The sequence below is a fragment of the Misgurnus anguillicaudatus genome, chromosome 18 (assembly GCF_027580225.2).
Source record: "Misgurnus anguillicaudatus chromosome 18, ASM2758022v2, whole genome shotgun sequence".
NCBI lineage: Eukaryota > Metazoa > Chordata > Actinopteri > Cypriniformes > Cobitidae > Misgurnus > Misgurnus anguillicaudatus.
Window position 1 is genome coordinate 38,035,749 of NC_073354.2, and position 20,579 is coordinate 38,056,327.

The 20,579-nt window shown below is 38.4% G+C and overlaps 2 protein-coding genes across 3 annotated transcripts in view; one reads left to right on the top strand and one right to left on the bottom strand.

The window, feature by feature from the left end:
• The first annotated feature begins 576 nt into the window (after positions 1 to 576).
• On the top strand, positions 577 to 11,580 carry LOC129429835 (uncharacterized). The gene is made up of 4 exons (XM_073855408.1): positions 577 to 931; positions 1,211 to 3,868; positions 7,035 to 7,096; positions 8,487 to 11,580. Exons 1-4 carry the CDS (start codon positions 920 to 922, stop codon positions 11,140 to 11,142), a joined length of 5,388 nt encoding a protein of 1,795 aa, XP_073711509.1. The 5' UTR covers positions 577 to 919; the 3' UTR covers positions 11,143 to 11,580.
• Positions 11,581 to 12,069: 489 nt separating this feature from the next.
• Positions 12,070 to 20,579, bottom strand: part of disp1 (dispatched homolog 1 (Drosophila)) — a 52,833-nt gene continuing 44,323 nt past the window's right edge. For both annotated transcript variants that reach the window (XM_055186785.2, XM_055186784.2), the window contains exons 3-8: positions 18,287 to 18,316; positions 17,935 to 18,058; positions 17,414 to 17,541; positions 16,648 to 16,745; positions 16,400 to 16,497; positions 12,070 to 16,319 (exon numbers count right to left, since the gene is read on the bottom strand). In XM_055186785.2, coding sequence (XP_055042760.2) covers positions 12,741 to 16,319; positions 16,400 to 16,497; positions 16,648 to 16,745; positions 17,414 to 17,541; positions 17,935 to 18,058; positions 18,287 to 18,316 — 4,057 coding nt within the window. In that variant the 3' untranslated portion in view covers positions 12,070 to 12,740. The remainder of the gene's footprint in view (positions 16,320 to 16,399; positions 16,498 to 16,647; positions 16,746 to 17,413; positions 17,542 to 17,934; positions 18,059 to 18,286; positions 18,317 to 20,579) is intronic.

A 20,579-nucleotide genomic window follows, 5' to 3' on the forward strand; every position in this document is an offset into this window, starting at 1 on the left:
ATATAAACTATAAGTATAAAATATATAAAGTTTAAAATATATAAAGTATAAAATAAAGTATAATTATAAAGTATATAAAGCATAAGTTTAAAGTATAAAGTATAAGTATAATATATAGTACAAGTATAAAATATATAAAGTATAGGTATGTATAAAGTAAAAGTATGTGTAAAATATAAAATTATAAGTATAATTTTACAGTTGAAATATATTTCATTTGAACCTTTTCAAACCTGTTATGTTTACAGATTTGTAACATACAAAAATGATGACGTGAATGCTTAAAAATGTTTTATTTTATTTTTTTTAAATTGCCAAAAATGTATTGGTGGAAAATATCATATTTCAGCACATATATTTTTGGCAATTTATATATATTTAAAATTATTATTGTTATTGTTTTTTTCCTGTATTGGTGTGGAAATTAATAAACATATGACAATAGAGGCTTTAACCCTTGAACTTAATATAATTTATTATATATTTATTATTACAATAGCACCATTTATGCCGATTATTTTAACACGAAGCTTACAGCATTATGTTACAACGCAAAGATATTGGGATAGAACCTCAGGGAACACATTTACTGATGTACAGCTAAACTGTATTATAAGTCGTGTCAAATTCTATAATGCTAAAGATCGTGTAAATGTACTACTATGATTATGGTCACGTGTTACTGTAAACCGTTCTGAACTTTTATATTTATTATTATTAGACACGAGAGTTGATGTCTTCATGTTTAAACGTGAGGAAGCGTCACCGGAACTCGACTCATATTGAGTAAGAAGTGATTTCCCACTTCACAATGTTGTGGAACACAGATGAGAGAAACTGAGGAAAGTCCGCATTATTGACATGAAAACAAACAGATCAAAAGACTTCATCTTAACCACTAGACTAACTGTATGGATTAATGACTGAACAGGTAAGACGCTAAACTATCACTCGGATGTTATTATTATTATTAAGCATTAACTTTGTAATAAATATCTCATGTTAAGTTACTGTAGCCTATGTATGAATATTAAAATAATGTGTTTTACACTACAGTCTCTTTTCTAATTGTGCATTAAATATGTTTTTATCTAAACTGAACCTTGTTAAGCAACCAAGAGTTTACATGAGAGTCTCTGTTCTGTAGTTTAATGGTTTATTGTGGGAGTATAAAATGGATTTTAACTTGAAACAAACTTTTTCTCCACAGTGCTCTTTAAGAATGGGCTTTACATTCATTCACATCTTGCTTGGCTTCTGTATCAACATTCAGGTCATCAAATGCACATCTGTGTGTTCGGTTTATGGCAATAGTGCTTATTGCATAGATCAAGGTCTTCACCAGGTGCCAGATCTGCCAACACATGTAGCGTATGTGGATCTCAGTAATAACAAAATAACCGAACTCAACGAAACATCCTTTTCTCATCTTGAAGGTCTGCAGATCCTCACGATACAACATCAAGCACCAGGACTTGTGATCAGGAACAATACATTCAGAAGTCTACCCAATCTAATATTACTGGATTTAGATTATAACCTCATGCTGAAAATGGAGACAGGAGCTTTGAATGGATTAATGAATCTGAAATCTCTCAGTCTGACACGTTGTAGTTTAGATGACTCCATTCTGTCTGGTGATTTCCTCAAACCTCTGGTGTCTCTCGAGATGCTCGTCTTACGTAATAACAACAACATCGGGAGAATCCGACCAGCGCCGTTCTTCATAAACATGAGAAGATTTCACATGCTGGATATCTCGTTCACAACCGTGAAGAGTATCTGTGAGGAAGATCTGCTGAACTTTCAGGGTAAACGTTTCACACTTTTAAATCTGTCGTCTATAAAACTACTCGACATGAATCAGTACTGGCCAGGATGGGACAAATGTGGAAACCCATTTAAGAACATGTCCATAAACAAATTGGATCTTTCTCAAAATGGATTTGAAGTTAACATGGCAAAGCGTTTTTTTGATGCCATCACCGGTACCAAAATCCATCATCTTATCCTCAGTAAGAGTGGAGGTATGGGTAGTTCTTTTGGTCATAGAAATTTAAAAGATCCAGACAGATTTACCTTCAGGGGTCTCAATGAAAGTGGTGTTAAGATTTTCGATCTTTCCGGATCAAAAATTTTTTCTCTGTCGTATTCATTGTTCGGTGCTTTGTCAGATCTAGAACAGATTACATTAGCGGACAATGAGATCAACAAAATCGAAAATGATGCATTTTTGGGTATGACAAATTTACTAAAGCTGAACCTGTCCAAGAACCTTCTAGGTGCTATCGATTCAAAAACCTTCATGAATCTACATAAACTTCAGGTGCTTGATTTATCTTATAACAATATATGGGTGATTGGAAATCAATCATTTCAAGGACTCCGAAATTTACTTTACTTAAACTTAAAAGGAAATCATCTTGAATCATTGAATCAGTTTGCAACCCTACCAAACCTAGAAAAGATCTTCTTGGGTGAGAACAGAATCAAATCATTGTATGGATTACCAAACATTGCTAAAAATCTTGAAACCCTTGATCTGGAATATAACAAATTAACTGCCTTGTCAGATCTGTACATTATATTTCAGAAATTTCCTAATATTAACACGCTCTATCTTGAAGGGAACCTGTTTGGAAGTTGTCATGATAAAAGACCAACAGTAGTTTCAGACAAACTTCTACTTCTTAACCTCGGGATATCATATATAGAGATGATCTGGTCACAAGGCAAATGTTTAGATGTTTTTAATGATCTTCATCAGTTACAACAACTCTCTCTAACATCGAACTATCTGCAGTCACTTCCTAAAGATGTCTTCAAAGGCTTAACATCGTTGATCTTTTTAGATTTGTCCTTTAACTCTTTGAAGTATCTCCCTAATGGTATATTCCCAGAAACTCTACAAATACTTAATCTGGAATATAATTCAATTTATTCGTTAGATCCACATCTCTTTAGCTCCCTCACTCATCTCAGTCTGAAACAAAATCAGTTTCGCTGCGATTGCAACCTGAAAGATTTTCAAACGTGGCTCAATCAATCTAGCACGATCCTTGTACACCCTGTTGAAGATGTGACGTGTGCCAGTCCTGAAGATCAGCACATGGTTCCTGTTTTGAGATCAAGTATACAATGTGAGGATGAGGAGGAAGAGAAGAAGGTTGAAAAACTGAGGATTGGACTTTTTATTTTCTCTGCCACATTGATCACGTTACTCACCATCAGCATCATCATTTATGTCCGTCGCCGTGGTTACATCTTCAAGCTTTACAAAAGACTTACTGCCAAAGTTGTGGATGGGAAGCGAGAGGATCCTCAAGCTGACGAGTACTTGTATGATGTTTACCTCTGCTTCAGTTCCAGTGATATGAAGTGGGTGGAGAAAGCCTTGTTGAAGAAGTTGGACTCACAGTTCTCAGATCAGAATCTCCTCCACTGTTGCTTTGAAGAGCGAGACTTCATGCCTGGAGAAGATCATCTGAACAACATGAGAGACGCTATTCAGAATAGTCGAAAAACACTTTGTGTGGTGTCTGAATGTTTCCTGAATGATGGCTGGTGTTTAGAGACCTTCACAATGGCACAGAATAAAGCGCAAGCCGAGTTAAAAGACAGTCTGCTGGTTTTAGTGGTGGGGAACATACCCCAGTACAGGTTACTCAAATACAAACCAGTAAGATCTTACATTGAGAACAAGCAATATCTTGTGTGGCCCAGTGATAGCCAAGATTTGGAGTGGTTTTATGAGCAGCTTGTACATAAAATCAGAAAAGACACAAAGATTAAAGAAACACAAACAAAGGATGACACCACAGAAACTGAATTAAAGCCTGAAGCGACAACTGGTCATGGTGACACTGCAGTTTGATTATGGTGTAAAGTCTGTCAGAGATTTCATGTGGAATATAAAATATTTTTCTTTACCAAGACTCTTTGGTCTGTCATTAGCAAATGTGCCTCTCTTAGGTTTACAACATACATTTTTTTTTTTTGCACATGTACCACAAGGTCAATGAATCAGTGTATGGATCACATAAACTTACTGAAGTTGTATTTGTAATTTCATGATACTTCCTAATGTCTTAAAGCAGGAAGCCAATGTTGAAATGAATATTTCCTCTTTGACAACACTGTAGGCTGATGGTTTCTGATTTTGACATTTGAACTGTAAAGAACAAACAGTTCATGTTTTTGAAACATAGTGTACTGAACATCAGTCAATGTCGAAACACATGGTTTTATTTGTATTGCAAAGCTAATATTGACACAAGCAAAAGAAAACTCAATGCAAGTTTATTTCAAATGAGTAATTCTGTATGCTTCATGAATGAGGCTTATTGATAGATTTCACAACACTTATTTCAATTGTAAATTACCTGAGATACAAAACAAAACTATTCATTCTTCATAACCCAATGTTAAAAAGAACTGAAACATAAATGCACATAGCAGTATCAAAGTCTGAATTAAATTAACTTAGCACACACAATCCCTGTTTACTCTTACATACGTTATCAGCTCTTGCAAATTTCATCTTGTGTGTTTGTTCTGTATACAAAAAATTAATTATATGTGACCCTCTCAATGAAATCCAGATTAAAGTCTCATAATGATGAGATTATGAGCATCAAAGTTTGATTTCACATTGATTTTATTCTTTGACATGATCTTACTCAGTCAATATTAAAGATATCATATTTCACAGATTGTTCTTACATTATGTAAGAGGATTTAAAACAGTTAATCACAAAACCTGACTTTAGGTGTGTTTTACAGGGTCACATTTTATTAAATGCTTGACATCACCTGTTTGGGGTTAAACACATCCACGCCACATTTCGGTCAAAAAGGGACAAATTAAAGGGATAGTTTGGCCAAATAATGAAAGTTCTCTCATCATTTACTCACTCGTTTATATCACTATAATGTGCCTCCGAGACTGCAAAAAAAGAAAGACCAAATGTGGGACCGGATGACATTGACTACATCAGTTGGTTTCTTAAAGGGGCGTTTACCCTAAAATGACAGGGTGGACAGCAATTTCAGGGACACGTGCAAAATGCATTATTATGAAAATTGAATATAAATTATAAAAATAACTTGTTGAGGACAATAAGAAAAATCTAAAAGTTTTTGAATTTTATGTCATTTATTCACCTTTTACACTCACTAAAGTTAGCTGAGTCTGGGACATGCCAAAATCGCATACATCCAATCAAAGAAAATGGTATAAAATGGGGAAATGTGTGTAAATGTTTGGCCATTTATAATAAAACCCCAGAATTTCATTATCTTGGAATATATTCATGATGACTGAGTGATTCTGATGAGGAGAGCAAACGGCACTTTATATTGACTCAAGAAATGCACGTTTTCCAGAGTGGAAGTCGAGTGATGAGGAAATCTTACCGGAACACAGGAGGATTTGAGCAACAATCACTGTTTCCTACTTCACAAAACACACAGAAATGAAGACTGGAGAGTTTCTATACGGATCCGAACCGTAAAACTTAATCTTCACAGAAAAACTTTATGGATTCGAAAGTTAGGAACTAAACCGGTAAGACACTCAACTATCGCGTGATTTTATTATTATTAGACTTAAGCTTTTGTATATTAAATATATGAAATGATAATTCAGTGTTTTATTTATTCATTACGTTCATCGGTTACGTCGTTTCAAGGTAGTATGTTTTGAATATTTAATTTATGTTGTAGTCTTCATTTCCTCGAAACTTAAAAAGTCTGAGCAAAACAAGTTTACATAACGTAACTAATGATGAAATATTTTCTGTGTCCGCACCGTTCTCTCGTTTACTATTCCCTATTGAATGACATTTGAGTCCACTACAAAGTGTACAAAAATGATATGGGACTGATTTCGGACACTGAGGTAAATAGTGAGATTAACGTTTTTGTCGCACGGAGATAAACACGCGTCTGGCTGTATGGATTGTGCTGTAAACCGTAAAGTTTACCCAGACAGCAGACGACTCTGGCCCGGTGTAGCAGCCGATCCTGTTCCCCTCGGAATTTGTGTTCCCCCTTCCAGTCGATAAAGCGTTTCTGCGACAGCGCAGGCGCAGGTACCTAAATATCTGCGTGTTTTTTATTTATTTAAATTTTTTGTAGGCTATGGTATAGCATATTTACAGAGTTTCTACAACCTAATACAGCTTACAACAAGTAAAACTATAAAATAAATATTCAGAAAAAACAGCTGGGTGTACAAAAAGCGACAAGGGGAACAGGCATTCCGAGGGGAACAGGATCGGCTGCTACACCGGATCAGCAGCGCCAGAGCTGTTGACTTTGGCACAGATCCGGAGCGGATCCGGCCCATATTCGTCTGCTTTCTGGGAATTTTCTTACCGTTTGTCACATTTATCATACGGTATTAGTTGATAATAAAGAAAAAAACTGCTTGTCATGTTTATTTACTATTATGTGTATTTGTTATATTTAATAAAAATATTTATTATATTCAAAGTAAAAGTTACTGTCACATTTTTTAAATCGGTTTATTTTTTTAAAAAGTAGAAAACAACTGTTGACCATGTATAACCATAAATTTGTGGTGTTTAGTGTCAGCTGATTCCTGCTCTCACGTTGTATCATGGGAAATAGTAAGTGTGCATTGTGGGTAAAAAGTAGAAAAATGTAAAACTTGTTCACTCAGCCCTTACGAAAATGAACATGGTTTTACTAATAACCATGGTTTTAAAAAAAACATAACTTAGTTACACCATGGTTACTGTTGTAAATATTGTTTTGCTAATATAATCAATACACCAAAAAAACCATGGTTACTACACTTTTACCACAAAAAAATAAATATTTTCCTAAGGGAGGTTTTGGACAGACATTATATAGACGCCTCATAACGTGCTGGAATGTTATCCAGCATCGCCGCCATATTGGTTGGGTCTCCCCACTCTCCACTAGCACCAGAGTCAACTGAGAGGGAGCAACTATGCCCGTATTTTGGGCAGCTTATGGTGCAATAACTGCCACAGTATTGATTCCAGATCGCATGGGATTATCGTTATGATTATTGGGGATACACCTTCCTCAGTAGAAATAAATGCAGGTGGGACTCATCCAAGATGGTGGCCACGCTGATACGTCAGCTTCAATAGGCAGGGTCAGTCAGTAGGCAGGGTCAGTCTATAAGGCGTCTACATATAATGTCTATGGTTTTAGACACCACTACAAAATGGCAGACGGCCAATATAAGGCACTATTTAGGCCCTTTTACAGCCCACGTGATCAAATAGCCTGCGTACGCAGTTTGGCAACAGAAGTGGTGTTATCCCTGCTGAAAAAAACAGCATCAAACCAGCATGGGAATTATGCTGGTCTATGCTGGTGGTCACCAGCATACCAGCACCAAAACACAACATATGCTGGTATGACCAGCGTGGGATGCTGGTTTGGTGCTGGTTTAGCTGGTGCTAATGCTGGTGCTGCTGATGCTGGTTTGATGCTGGTTTAGCTGGTGTTCAGTAGCAAATCAGCACCAAAACACAACATATGCTGGTCTTGCTGGTATGCTGTTTTTTTCAGCAGGGATTCCCCAGTGGTAACGTGTTAGCAACTCAGAAATTTTATCAAAACGGTTTCCCCGCATCAAAACATCTGGTTGCATATAATATAATATACTAATATACATATGTTTCTGGCCACTTTATATTTGGCCATCTGCTGACGTCTTCTATCCACTCCACTGTAGTACACGGATGTGGTAGCTGTGTTGAAAAAGTTGATCAAGTTAATTTTTTAAAATAACTTTCTCTGTCTGTGTTGCTTCACTGCTGATTCTTGCCGTACTTCCTTGTTAAATGTACACAGTATATGGGTTGTACACTCATTATTGCAGTTCATTATGGGATTAAATAAGTGCACTAGATAATGTCCACTAAAATTTTAGTGTGCTATTCAAGGGTATGGGCACGTCTTTACAAACGCTTGACTTTTGTAACCTGTGGGGTTTAAAATTAGTTATTTCTCAGAATGCTCTTTTAGAAAATGAAAGCTAGCAACCTTTAAAGCTGATATATTAGAAATCAGCTAAAAAACTTTGCTTAAATTGATGGTGGTAGTTTAGCAAGTTTACACTATACAGATACTAAGGGGTGGTTTCCCAGACAAGGATTAGACTAGCCCTATACATAAATAAAACTAGTTATATTTCCTTATTAAACGAAGTCCTGGCTTAAGCTAATCCCTGTCTGGGAAACCACCCCTATAACTACTACAACTAATCTCTTTAAAAAAATGTGTGGCGCACTTTTAAATAATACACCTTTGTACCTAAAGGGTGAATATAAGTACCACAAAGCTACATATTAGGACCCTTTGAAAGTGTCCTGGTGACAGCTTTATTTTCGGCAGTGTGGATTAAATGTAGTCTGCAGATCTGCAATGATATATCATTTTACTTACAAACATTTCTGTTCATGTGTTCACTGTTTTTACAGAGCTCTCAGAATGACATCAAGATACACATCATTCCTCATATTATACATCAGCATTCAGATTGTAAACTTCACTTCTGTGTGTTTCATTGATGGCTCTAAGGTTTACTGCACAGATCGAGGTCTTCGACAAATCCCAGAGCTGCCCACATATTCATGTTACATGGATCCGAGTAACAACAATATAACCGAACTCAATGAAACATCCTTTTCTCATCTTGAAGGTCTGCAGATCCTCAGGATACAACATCAAACACCAGGACTTGTGATCAGAAACAATACATTCAGAAGACTCTCCAATCTATCATCACTGGAGTTAGATTACAACCACATGCTGAAAATGGAGACAGGAGCTTTAATTGGATTAATGAATCTGAAAAATCTCAGTCTGATAGGTTGTAGTTTAGATGACTCCATTCTGTCTGGTGATTTCCTCAAACCTCTGGTGTCTCTCGAGATCCTCATCTTACGGAATAACAACAACATCGGGAGAATCCGACCAGCGCCGTTCTTCATAAACATGAGAAGCTTTCACACACTGGATCTTTCGCACACAAGCGTGAAAAGTATCTGTGAGGAAGACCTGCTGAACTTTCAGGGTAAAAATTTCACACTTTTAAATCTGTCGTTTATGAGACTTAACGGCATGAATCAGTACTGGTCAGGATGGGTCAAATGTGGAAACCCATTTAAGAACATGTCCATAAACAAATTGGATCTTTCTCAAAATGGATTTGAAGTTAACATGGCAAAGCGTTTCATTGATGCCATCACCGGTACCAAAATCCATCATCTTATCCTCAGTGACAGTAGAATCGGTAGATCTTCTGGTTACAATAATTCAAGAGATCCAGATAAATTCACCTTTAAGGGACTTCGGGAAAGTGGTATAAAGAATTTGGATCTGTCTAAATCAAGTATCTTTGCTCTGTCGAATTCATTGTTCGGTGATTTGTCTGATCTAGAACAGATTACATTAGCGCAAAATCAGATCAACAAAATTGAAAACAATGCATTTTTGGGTATGACAAATTTACTAAAGCTGAACCTGTCCAACAACTCTCTGAGTGCTATCGATTCAAATACCTTCATGAATCTACATAAACTTCAGGTGCTCGATTTGTCTTATAACTTTATAAGGATGCTTGGATATCAACCATTTCAAGGGCTTGCAAATCTATTAAATCTAAATTTAACAGGAAATGTCTTAGACTCTGTTCATAAGTTTGCAACTCTACCAAATCTGGAGCAGCTCTACTTGGGTCAAAACAGAATCACATCACTGTATGGATTACCAAAGATTGGTAAAAATCTCACAACCCTTGATCTGGATTTTAACAGATTAACTTCCATGTCAGCATTATACACGATACTACAGGAATTTCCAGAAATGGTTGAAATCATTCTCAGTTCTAATAGTTTACTGGATTGTTATAACAAGAGTCCAACAGGGTCATCCAAACTACAAATCCTTGATCTTAGTAATGCAGGTATGGAGGTTCTCTGGTCACAAGGCAAATGTTTAGATGTGTTTAATAATCTTCATCAGTTACAAAATCTCTCCCTAAGCACAAACTTGTTGCAGTCACTTCCTAAAGACGTCTTCAAAGGCTTAACCTCTTTGATCCTTTTAGATTTATCCTTTAACTCTTTGAAGTATCTCCCTAATGGTATATTCCCTGAAACTCTACAAATACTTAATCTGGAATATAATTCAATTTATTCAGTAGATCCACATCTCTTTAGCTCTCTCACTCATCTCAATCTGCTGCAAAATCAGTTTCACTGCGATTGCAACCTGAAAGATTTTCAAACGTGGCTCAATCAATCTAGCACGATCCTTGTACACCCTGTTGTAGATGTGACGTGTGCCAGTCCTGAAGATCAGCACATGGTTCCCGTTTTGAAATCAAGCATACAATGTGAAGATGAGGAGGAAGAGAAGAATGTTGAAAAACTGAGGATTGGGCTTTTTATTTTCTCTGCCACATTGATCACGTTACTCACCATCAGCATCATCATTTATGTCCGTCGCCGTGGTTACATCTTTAAGCTTTACAAAAGACTTACTGCCAAATTTCTGGATGGGAAGCGAGAGGATCCTCAAGCTGACGAGTACTTGTATGATGTTTATCTCTGCTTCAGTTCCAGTGATATGAAGTGGGTGGAGAAAGCCTTGTTGAAGAAGTTGGATTCACAGTTCTCAGATCAGAATCTTCTCCACTGCTGCTTTGAAGAGCGAGACTTCATGCCTGGTGAAGATCATCTGACCAACATCAGAAACGCTATTGAGAGTAGTCGAAAAACACTCTTTGTGGTGTCTGAACGTTTCCTGAAGGATGGCTGGTGTTTAGAGACCTTCACAATGGCACAGTGCAGGATGTTAGTGGAGCTGAAGGACGTTCTGCTGGTTTTGGTGGTGGGGAACATACCCCGTTACAAGTTACTCAAGTATGAACAAGTAAGATCTTACATTGGGAACAGGACATATCTTATGTGGCCCGATGACAGCCAGGACTTTGAGTGGTTTTATGAGCAGCTTGTACATAAAATCAGAAAAGATGCTAAAGTGAAACAAACACAAGCAAAAGGAGCCAAAAAGGAGACTGTTGAATTTAAGCCTGAAAATACAAATGTTAATGCAGAGACTGCAGTTTGATTATAGTTACACTGTAAAACATTTGCTGTTGTTATGATGCAGTTTGCCAGTAACTTACTGTAGATTTTTTAATCAGGTTTGTTCAAAGAAAAATGAACATTAAACATTAACAAGTCTTTGTCTTTACAGAATGTAAATATTTTTTTAATGTTCATTTACCTTTGAGCAAACTGTTGCCAATAAATAACTAATTTAAATCTACAGTAAGTTACTGGCAAACTGCTCCCAGAAATACTGTAATTTTTACAGAATTTTGTTATACAGTGTAGTTTGTGAAGTTACTGTAAAGTTTGGTTTATTTTGTGTTCAGTTGTTTATTTTATAGTATAATCCTAGGGAGATTTTTTTATATTTATTGTTTATTTATTAAAATTATCCAAATAATTTTTGGGCTGACTCAAGATAAAATAAATAAATATATTTGATTATTTCTAAAGATGGATTATGTAACTACATTTTTTAACCTTTTATACAATTAAAGTCCCCATGAAATCAAAACTGACACTTCTTATTTTTTTAATAGAATATTGTAGTATTTATTATGAACAATGATCATTATTCTTATAAAAATTCATGTGCCCTCATAAACTTTAATCAAAATCTGAAAATGTACTTCCGCCCTCTTGTGGCGATTCTTTTATGATGACGTCACGTAGACGACTTGGGCAGGAACATCCATTAATCCCGCCCCTTCCACCTGTCAGTCTGCTGTAAGTTTCAATTCTGAATGAAATTACTACTTTTCAATATCCAATCAATTCACAGTAGAAAGCACAAGCCACGCCTGATATTTTTCTCATGTGATATTAAGTTTCATATGGAAAATGTCACTGCACGGAAGTCGTAAGCAACTTCCTGTTCACAGGGACTTTAAACTGTAGTGCAAAGTATAGATGAGAATAAAACTGTTCTAAGAAGAGTCCCCACTGATATGGCCTGTGTTTAATAATGACTGTGTAATAAGGGCACGTCTGAGAGAAGCATATCAATGGTGACCTCTGCTGGATCAAAGCACAAATGTAGATAATATTCACACATTTGCAAACAAAATACCAGATGTGTACAATCAAAATGAGATTCTGGGTAGTTCCAGAGGTTCATGTAAATGTTCACTCACTGCATTTTGTCTTTTGAACCAGCAAGGAAAGTAGACAGACACTTGATCTTTAAGACAGCACATGGTACCATGAGCCTAAACATTTACCATCAATGTTCTGGGGTTTACTTGTAAAATTATGTAAAACTTTATAGGCAAAACACTTAAATCAGCATTAACAATGAAAAGTGCATGACTCAAATACATACACAAGACATACAGACACACAAACACACACATAAATGAAATGTCCAGCAAAATAAACTCTTACGTTTTTTCTGTTTCTTATGAAAAATCGCAGGCCTTTGGCCAAAATGTAAAAAACATCTTAAATGCACAGACATCACACAACACCAGCCAGCAGGTCAGTCTCTTTTATATAAACATATTTTCCAAATATAAGTGACTAGTAATAAATGGTTGGTCAATAAACATAAGATTTAGAAATCAATACAGTATCAATACAGCTCTTATATTTCATTAAAGTGAACTGATTTAAATATTAGCATAAACTCTCTGATGAGGCCTTTGAATTCATGGCAATAGTAGGCATGCTGGCTTTTGACTTGTGAAACTCTACAGAATTGCACTTTGATTTTACAGTCTTTTTAAAACAACTGTGTTTTTTGGGAGAGGCGGGCTCTACCCTTTCATTATCGTCTTTGTTACACTGAATGCTTTTGGCACTTTCTTCTGGTATAACTGGAATCGGTTCATTAGGGTCGCTACTGTCCTTTACCACAACACAAGTGCCATTTACTTTTGTCTTTATATGGTCCCATGTCATGTTTTGAGGGATCTGGGAATTTTGCACTTGGTTCCGTGTATCATGGTTAACTGCACAGACTGTAGTCGTGTCAGGTGATGCACAGCACTGAACATCTGGACCTTGACTTTGATCTCGAAAGTTTAGGCCTTCTGTTAGAGAAAAATTGGGACCACACGCACTGATATAAGACTCGTCTTGTGCCGTATCAGACAGCGGTCCCTGATGCAAAAGGTGCACTGCATGTGTGCTGTAACCACCAGACAAACATCTGTGTGTGGCTGGCTTTGTTGTTTGGTTCTGCGTGCAATGATGGATGTGGCCACAGTTAACATAACACCCAGCAGGTGCGTGCGTTGCATCTGCGGTGGACCGAGCATTGTGCCCCACAGGTAAATGATTTGTCATTGAGGCAAACTGTTTAGCATGGCATGAGGTTTCACCAGACTGGCTGCAGGGATGATATTGAGTCCTTTGTCTCTCTCTTATATACTGAGGCACAGAGTTTTCACAGGTGCACCTTACACCATAAGCGTACTGTTGAAGATGCGCAAGTTCTGTTGCTGGTAATCCATTCTCAAGGTCAGGAATTGGTTTTCTTGATTCAGTGTTGCTTTGCAACGGAGGGTCAGGTGTGCACAAGGTAGCGGGATGAGAAACGATCCCATTGTGCAACTGGGTGCATGCCTGCTGGTCCTCATCGGAGACCTTTTCCTTATTTCGGACATTTAGCGCCAAGGGCTCAAGTTCATAGTGTTCGTGCCTGACCTCTCCTCTCGCCTTATCCATCGGGTACTTGCTCGCGTAGCTCTGATTAGATGGAGTTTCAGCCGTGCGCTCTGCGAAAGCGTAACACTGGAGTTTCTTTGGTAAAGGAATCTGTCCACAGGTACCCTGTGGTCCCAAGCAGCGACACATGCATTGAAAGAGAAAAGTTGCAAAAGCCCAACTAATACACATGATGAGCATCAGAAAGGTGCCAAGCTGAGTGTAGGCCAGAACAGTAGATGGCATCATCATTGCACCTGCAACGAAGGTCGTGAGTGCCGCCATAGCTATAGCAGAGCCCATTCTGCTCAAGGAGAATATCACCTTCCCTTCCCTGTCTGGTTGCGGAGCAAGGCGGTACGCTACACCATAATGGACAGCAAAGTCCACTGAGAGCCCCACGGCAACGGAGATAGTCACCGATTCAAGCACATTCAGTTCCCAACCCAGGAGCACCAGCGATCCAACTGTGACAAATATGGTTCCTGCAATTGAGATAATGGCATAGAGGCTGATGACGATATTCCAAGTGGTCAGAAGCATAACACTGAAGGCCACTACCACAGAGAGTGCCATAGCAATTAGGGTGCCATCTGATAGGCTGTCCTGTAGGTCATAGAATTCCAGGTTGCTTACAAACCATCCGTAGCTAAGTCCCTCAGGTGCCTCCTTTAGCTCTTCCTGAATCCAAGAATCCACTTCCCTATAGAATCGATGCATTTTCTCATATGCCAGAGTGAAATGGTAGGTACTTTGAAACTCGAGCACAATTGCTCGAATGGTGTCATTGATGTCAAAGCGTGGCCCTGGTGTCTTGCTGTCAAGGTGGTAAATGGTGCTTCTGTCAAGCTCCATAATGGCTCTTTTGATGCACAATTCAAAGACGTCTTGTCTGTAAGGGAACGTAGATTGACTACAACAAGGATAAACTGGTGCGTCTTCACAGTCCTGGTTCTCCATCCACTGCTTAAAAGTCTCCATGAAGCAGCTAGTAAAATCTTGCTCCTCGGACTGAAACACAAAACTTTGGTTCCTAAGCTTTTGGCAAAAATTGAGAATCCATACCTGACTTGCAGGACTTGCAATGTTGAAGGTTGTGTCGAGCGTTAGTTTACCCTTGTTTTTGGGGTTGAGGGGATCCCCACTGTCGATTGGAGTAACTCCCCAAATGATGGTGATCGGCATGTGAAGGTCTTCCCCGTGGTTGACTCGTTCGAACATGAAGAGTTTTTTGTACTCTGCATCGTAGCGTTCGAAAGGATGGGAGGAGCGAAATACCTGAAATTCTGACAGTTCCAGAGAGGGCAGTTTCATCTTGGGGTTCACGCAAACAACATAAGCACCTCCCAATGTCATGGCCACAAACCACAAGAGCCATAAGTAGCGCAACTTAATCACGACCCAAGGCAATACTTTTTCAAAAAAAATCCTTGAGGCCTCAGAAATGGCAAAAAGAGACTTGTTGACCATTTGGCACAGGCTTGTCCAAAACCTCACTGTTCCATTTGTCTGGTTGTGTTGTGATCTTGAGCATGTAAATGCGTTGACCAGGTATCGTTCATGTAGGACTACCACAGCAGGCAGCCAGGTGACCATCAATATGTAGTTAACCAAGATAGCGGTGCCGGCGTAAATGCCAAAGCAGCGAATGGCAGTAATGTTGCTCACGTAGTTGGCATAGAAGGCAGCAGCTGTGGTGAAGCTGGTGACAAACATTGAGAGTGCAGCATGCTGCAGTGTGATGCTAACCGTTTCAGAGAGTTCAGAATTGGGCTTGTCCAACTTCGTGTAGTTCCAGACGTCACAGAGCACGAATGCATCGTCGGCACCAATTCCCACCAGTATAATGAGCGCCGTAAGATTCATAAAGGGAAAAAAGTCAAAGCTGAAGACCACACGGTACAGAAAGTAGGAGACAATTAGCGAACTGATGATGGCAAACATGGTCATAAGCGTGATAAACATTGATCTTGTGTAGACACACATGACCACTAACACTATCAAAATAGCTATGGCGGGATACATGGTATCTGTAAGTAGGTAGTCCTGAAACAAGCTGTGTTTGATGCCAAATTCAATTCCTGTTATAGTTGTGATCCCATCTGAAGAGTTTGAATTCTCAAAGTTGTCCAAGTAAATGTTCATCATCGTTTCCCCTTTCTCAGTCGGGGAGAATAACATGCTGTATTTGAGGTTAGGTGAAAGGTTGTCTGAGGCCTTTGGATTTAGGAAGTCTTTGTCCACCAAAAAGTGAAAAATCTGATACACAGCATTGTACTTTGTACATTTCCGAGGAACGTTGCCACACTTGAGGTCCTTCTTGCGTGTGTTCATATCCCAGCACTCAGGTCCAAGGGTGCCATTTTGGTAATACTTGGCACAGGACCGCAGAATCTTTAGGGTATGGGAAACATCTCGCTCTGTGATCTTTTGGCAAGAGGACTTGTTAGTGAGAACCGCTATGTAGTTCCCAAGTGTCCAGCTGGGACAGCAGGATGCAGCGGTGGTACGCTGGCACAAATCCAAGTATTGGGGATGAGAACGAACCTAGAAAGCCAGACATAGGAATAGTGAAACAGACATTTTCTACAATCACATTTCTAATACATGCACAAACTTGTACATACCCGCGTATTGTCAAAATTGCACATGGATTTGATTGCTTGTATGTTCCACAAGTTCTTTCCTTCTACAGATGCAAAAACGATTCTGGAATAGCGGTCACCTGTTGGGAAAGAACAATTGCTGATTAAATGCCCAGTCCTTATGACTAGAGGTCTTACCTCCATGGTCCTCCAGGTGGCAGATTTGAGCTAATGTTACATAATTTCATTTCTAAAGCATGTAGTGATTCATATGACGGATAGACACGTACCTGGTACATCACAGAAGAAACTGTCTTTACTGAAATCCCACTCCGCTTGTCTTTTCTTTCTATCGTAGTGATCTTCTGACCAATGATCATCTTGGTGACTGAAATGGTAATGGTGTTTAGAAATTAAACATCTGATTGAACTACATTTTCATAATTACTTTTATCTGTAGGGCCCGTGTTAAATAAAGTAAAGTTCTTGATGGGTCCACTTAGATCCAAAAACCCAAGGTCCGACCTTAGCGGGTTTGGGTCTGAAGTTTTAGTGTGCCTCGGACATGAGTCAGGTATAAAAAAATTGACACTGGGTCGGGTCAGACTCGTGTCTATGTTTCTCGGGTTTGTCAGTTTCTTCTTTAAAATAAATTATTTATGCACAGGTAAAAAAGTAATTTGGGTCATTTCGGATTGCTTTTTATGATTCGAATGAGTAAATCACTATGATAGAGCAGAATCTCTGACAGCACATCCGGTCCCAGAGACAGAAAATGTCTTGAATCAAAGGGCAGAGTTGTGCGGATAGCTATGACTTACGGGCACTAACTAACATTGTCATGATCTGTAATCCAACTTGCATTGATCCGGATCAGACGAGGCATGATACTGCTAACACAGGTCTCATTACGGGGATAGTCTGATACAATCTGTTAATTTCAGCCCAACTTGGCCCGAGTCTTAATCCTCTTTTGGCTCACATCACTCAGCAAGAGTTTTTAGGGCGTATATATGCAGGAAATCTGGTTAGCAGATAAGAAGTGAACTCAGTTACCTTTTGGCCTGCTCGTCTGCGTATTTAAAGGGGTAGTTGGCCAGCGTTGCCTTATAGCCGGTGTTTTTCACCATGTTGTTCCATGTGACGAGTCGCTGGCCTATTGCAGTGCCCCTCGGTTCAAATCCCTGAAAGAAAATGACTTTCTACATGTATCATTTGAACACAAGATAATGTTTGCATAATATGACATGAAACGGGACATTCAACAACTTAAATGTGATAGTAGGATAGTTAAGTATGATCTCTATGTTAATGATGTCAATTGTTTCATTACTATCTGAATGTTGTGACTGAAACTTTGCAATGCTATTACTTGTTGTTCATTGCCTTTTTAATAAGATGATTCACTTGTTGTTTTCCTCAACTGTAAATCACTTTGATTCATTTTATGAAAGCTTTTATCATCCAATGTAAATGCAATGATAACTTGTGGGCAAGAATGAAAGACTAAAGTAAATAAAGTTTTTACTTTTTGGTTAAATAAGCTTTTTCTGATATGGTGGAAAATGTGATTTTACCTGCAGCGGATTTGAGAAGTCGGGCAGGTCGGGTACGAGAATACCGACCAGAGCACAAATCACGATGAGCACGGTACACACGCCTAACACCACCACCGGCCAATCAGCAATGAGCTCAGCATAACTAGAAAGTCAGAGAAAGTCATGTAGGATATATAATGAGCACAAGAACTTTGTGTTGTCAAATTAATGCATGTCTACAAATCAATTCAAAGGTTTCAACGACTCTTAGAAAGCTGTTAATCATTATATTGACAATAAATACTTGGTGTTGTTTCGGGGAAACAATACAATAAAAATCCTTATCTTAAACAACAGAAGATTTTATGAGAGATGCAAATAGCAGCCTTACCTTCTGGGACACCGAAAAGGCCTCGGGGGGCTGAAATACACAGAAGTAAAACAGATCAGACTAGATTTAAAAGCCAAACAGTCAATTAAAACTACCTGCGTGTGGAGAGACATGTTTTATTAAAGTGACTCTTATGTGGTTGAAATCTTCCTGTTCAAACACTCATATGAGGAAATCACAGCTGTCTCTAAAGTCCTGTCAGATGTTTCTGCTGCTATTTAAATCTAAAACCATCGTGTGCTTCGTTACGGAGGCTGTTTTTGGTATGAACAAATGCCACAATCAAACACAGCTGTCGACAATCACACAAACAATAAACAGATGCATTAAATGTCAATACAAACAGGTGCAGAATTCTCAAATCTTTACAAAATCTTGCTATAGTGAAGTATATGAACTAGATATGCATGCACAAAAGGATTTTAATAGACCTGGTGAATGAATTAATCACTTTAACACCTTAAAGGCAGGGTCCATGATTTCTGAAAGCAAATGTGGACATTTGAAATCACCAAAACAAACACGCCCCTACCCCAATCTGGACCTTCTGTTGATAAACCCGCCCTAAACATAAGGAACCCAGGCTATGATGTTGTTTCGTAGACACGCCTCTTACTGCTGATTGGCTACAAGTGTGTTTTGCTACTCGGCCCAACTCTCTTTTCCAAAACGTTTTTCAGTGCACTCCGCTTTTAAATGGCGCAGCCCTTTTTGAGTGGGGGGTGATGTACCCCTTTCAAATTAATATAACTCTGGTGGCACAAAAGTGCCTGGAGGTGAAAATATGAAATACATTTTTTATAGCAGTTTACATTTATGGTAATAAAATATATAATGCAATATAGTATATATTTTATAAATAAAATGATCGCAAAAAAGGTTTTGTGTTACACTTTTAGTGGTTTTACCAACAACGTCCACTAGGTGTCAATGGTCTCCTGCATACTCTTGTCACAAATTAATAAATTACTGTCACTGCATTATTATTACTGCTAATGTTTTGAAATACGAAAAATACATTCTTACAGCGCATTCACACAAGGCGTAAGCGTTAACGCTTAACGGAAGGCTTGTCTGAAGCGTGGCCAACAGCCAATCACAGTCGCCGCTACACATGCTCCGTTCGTCCATAAACATAATTGGCTGGCTCTGTCTAGGTTGCTTGCATAAGTCGATCTGATTGGCTGACGCACGCGTTGCCGCTTGAAAAGTTGAGAAATGTTCAACTTCTGCTGCGAGCAACGGCACTGACGCGGCACCGACGGATCCACAATTCAGTTCGGCAACGCATGACGTCACCCATTAAAAGTGAATGGGATGCATTATGTAATAATATTACTTTTCTGAAGTAACGAGTAAAGTAACGCATTACTTTATAAATTTACACATTACTATTCGAGCTACTTTTTAAAAAAGTAATGCAAGTTACTTTTGAGTTTAATTAATTCGATAAAAAAAATTTACTGAATTAAACTGAACATAGTCACGTAGAATTACGCACTCTATGCATGCGTGTCTGAGCGGGAACAGTTTGAGTCAGAAACTGAGATGGCAGGCGAAAGCTTGGCATTTTTGTGATGGAAAATGCAAGAGTCATAATAAACACCTGCAATGCCTGAAAGAGATCAAGCCTCAGCAAAGTAAGAAAAAGTAATGCAAAAGTAACTAAAAAGTAATGCAAGTATTACTTTCCATGAAAAGTAACTAAGTAACGCAATTAGTTACTTTTTGGGGCAGTAACTTAATATTGTAATGCATTACTTTTAAAAGTAACTTTCCCCAACACTGCCAGTTAAGGGGTTTATAATTAATTCAAAGCATTTATGAATCACTGTGCTGCAAGGGTTTAACTGTGAGATGCCAGGGGTCACAGGGCAAATAGATGGGTGCAATTTTGCTCTTCAAGGGGAATCCATGGAATGCTGTAATTACTGGATGCTATGGCACCGGGAGGCACAGATGAACAAAAGCCACTGCCAAGACGTTTCACCACGGGGCGACTTCCAGAAAGGCCGTAAATCCCATTTAAAGTTCAGCGGACACGTTAATACAACAACCAGATGTGAGGACACGGTCTTTGATGCATCTGCATATTCTACACAAGGTGAGGCCCATTAGGCTAGAGATGAACATCCTTCAGTACAATCAAGAGGAAAGTACACGCAGACTCCCCATAATCAAATAAAGTATCCCAAAAGCAAATAATGAGGCGCAGATTTCCTCCACTTCCTGTAGAAATGGAGAAAGATCTAAGGGAAAAAAACAAGTCTGATTTATAAAGTGTGTTATCAGA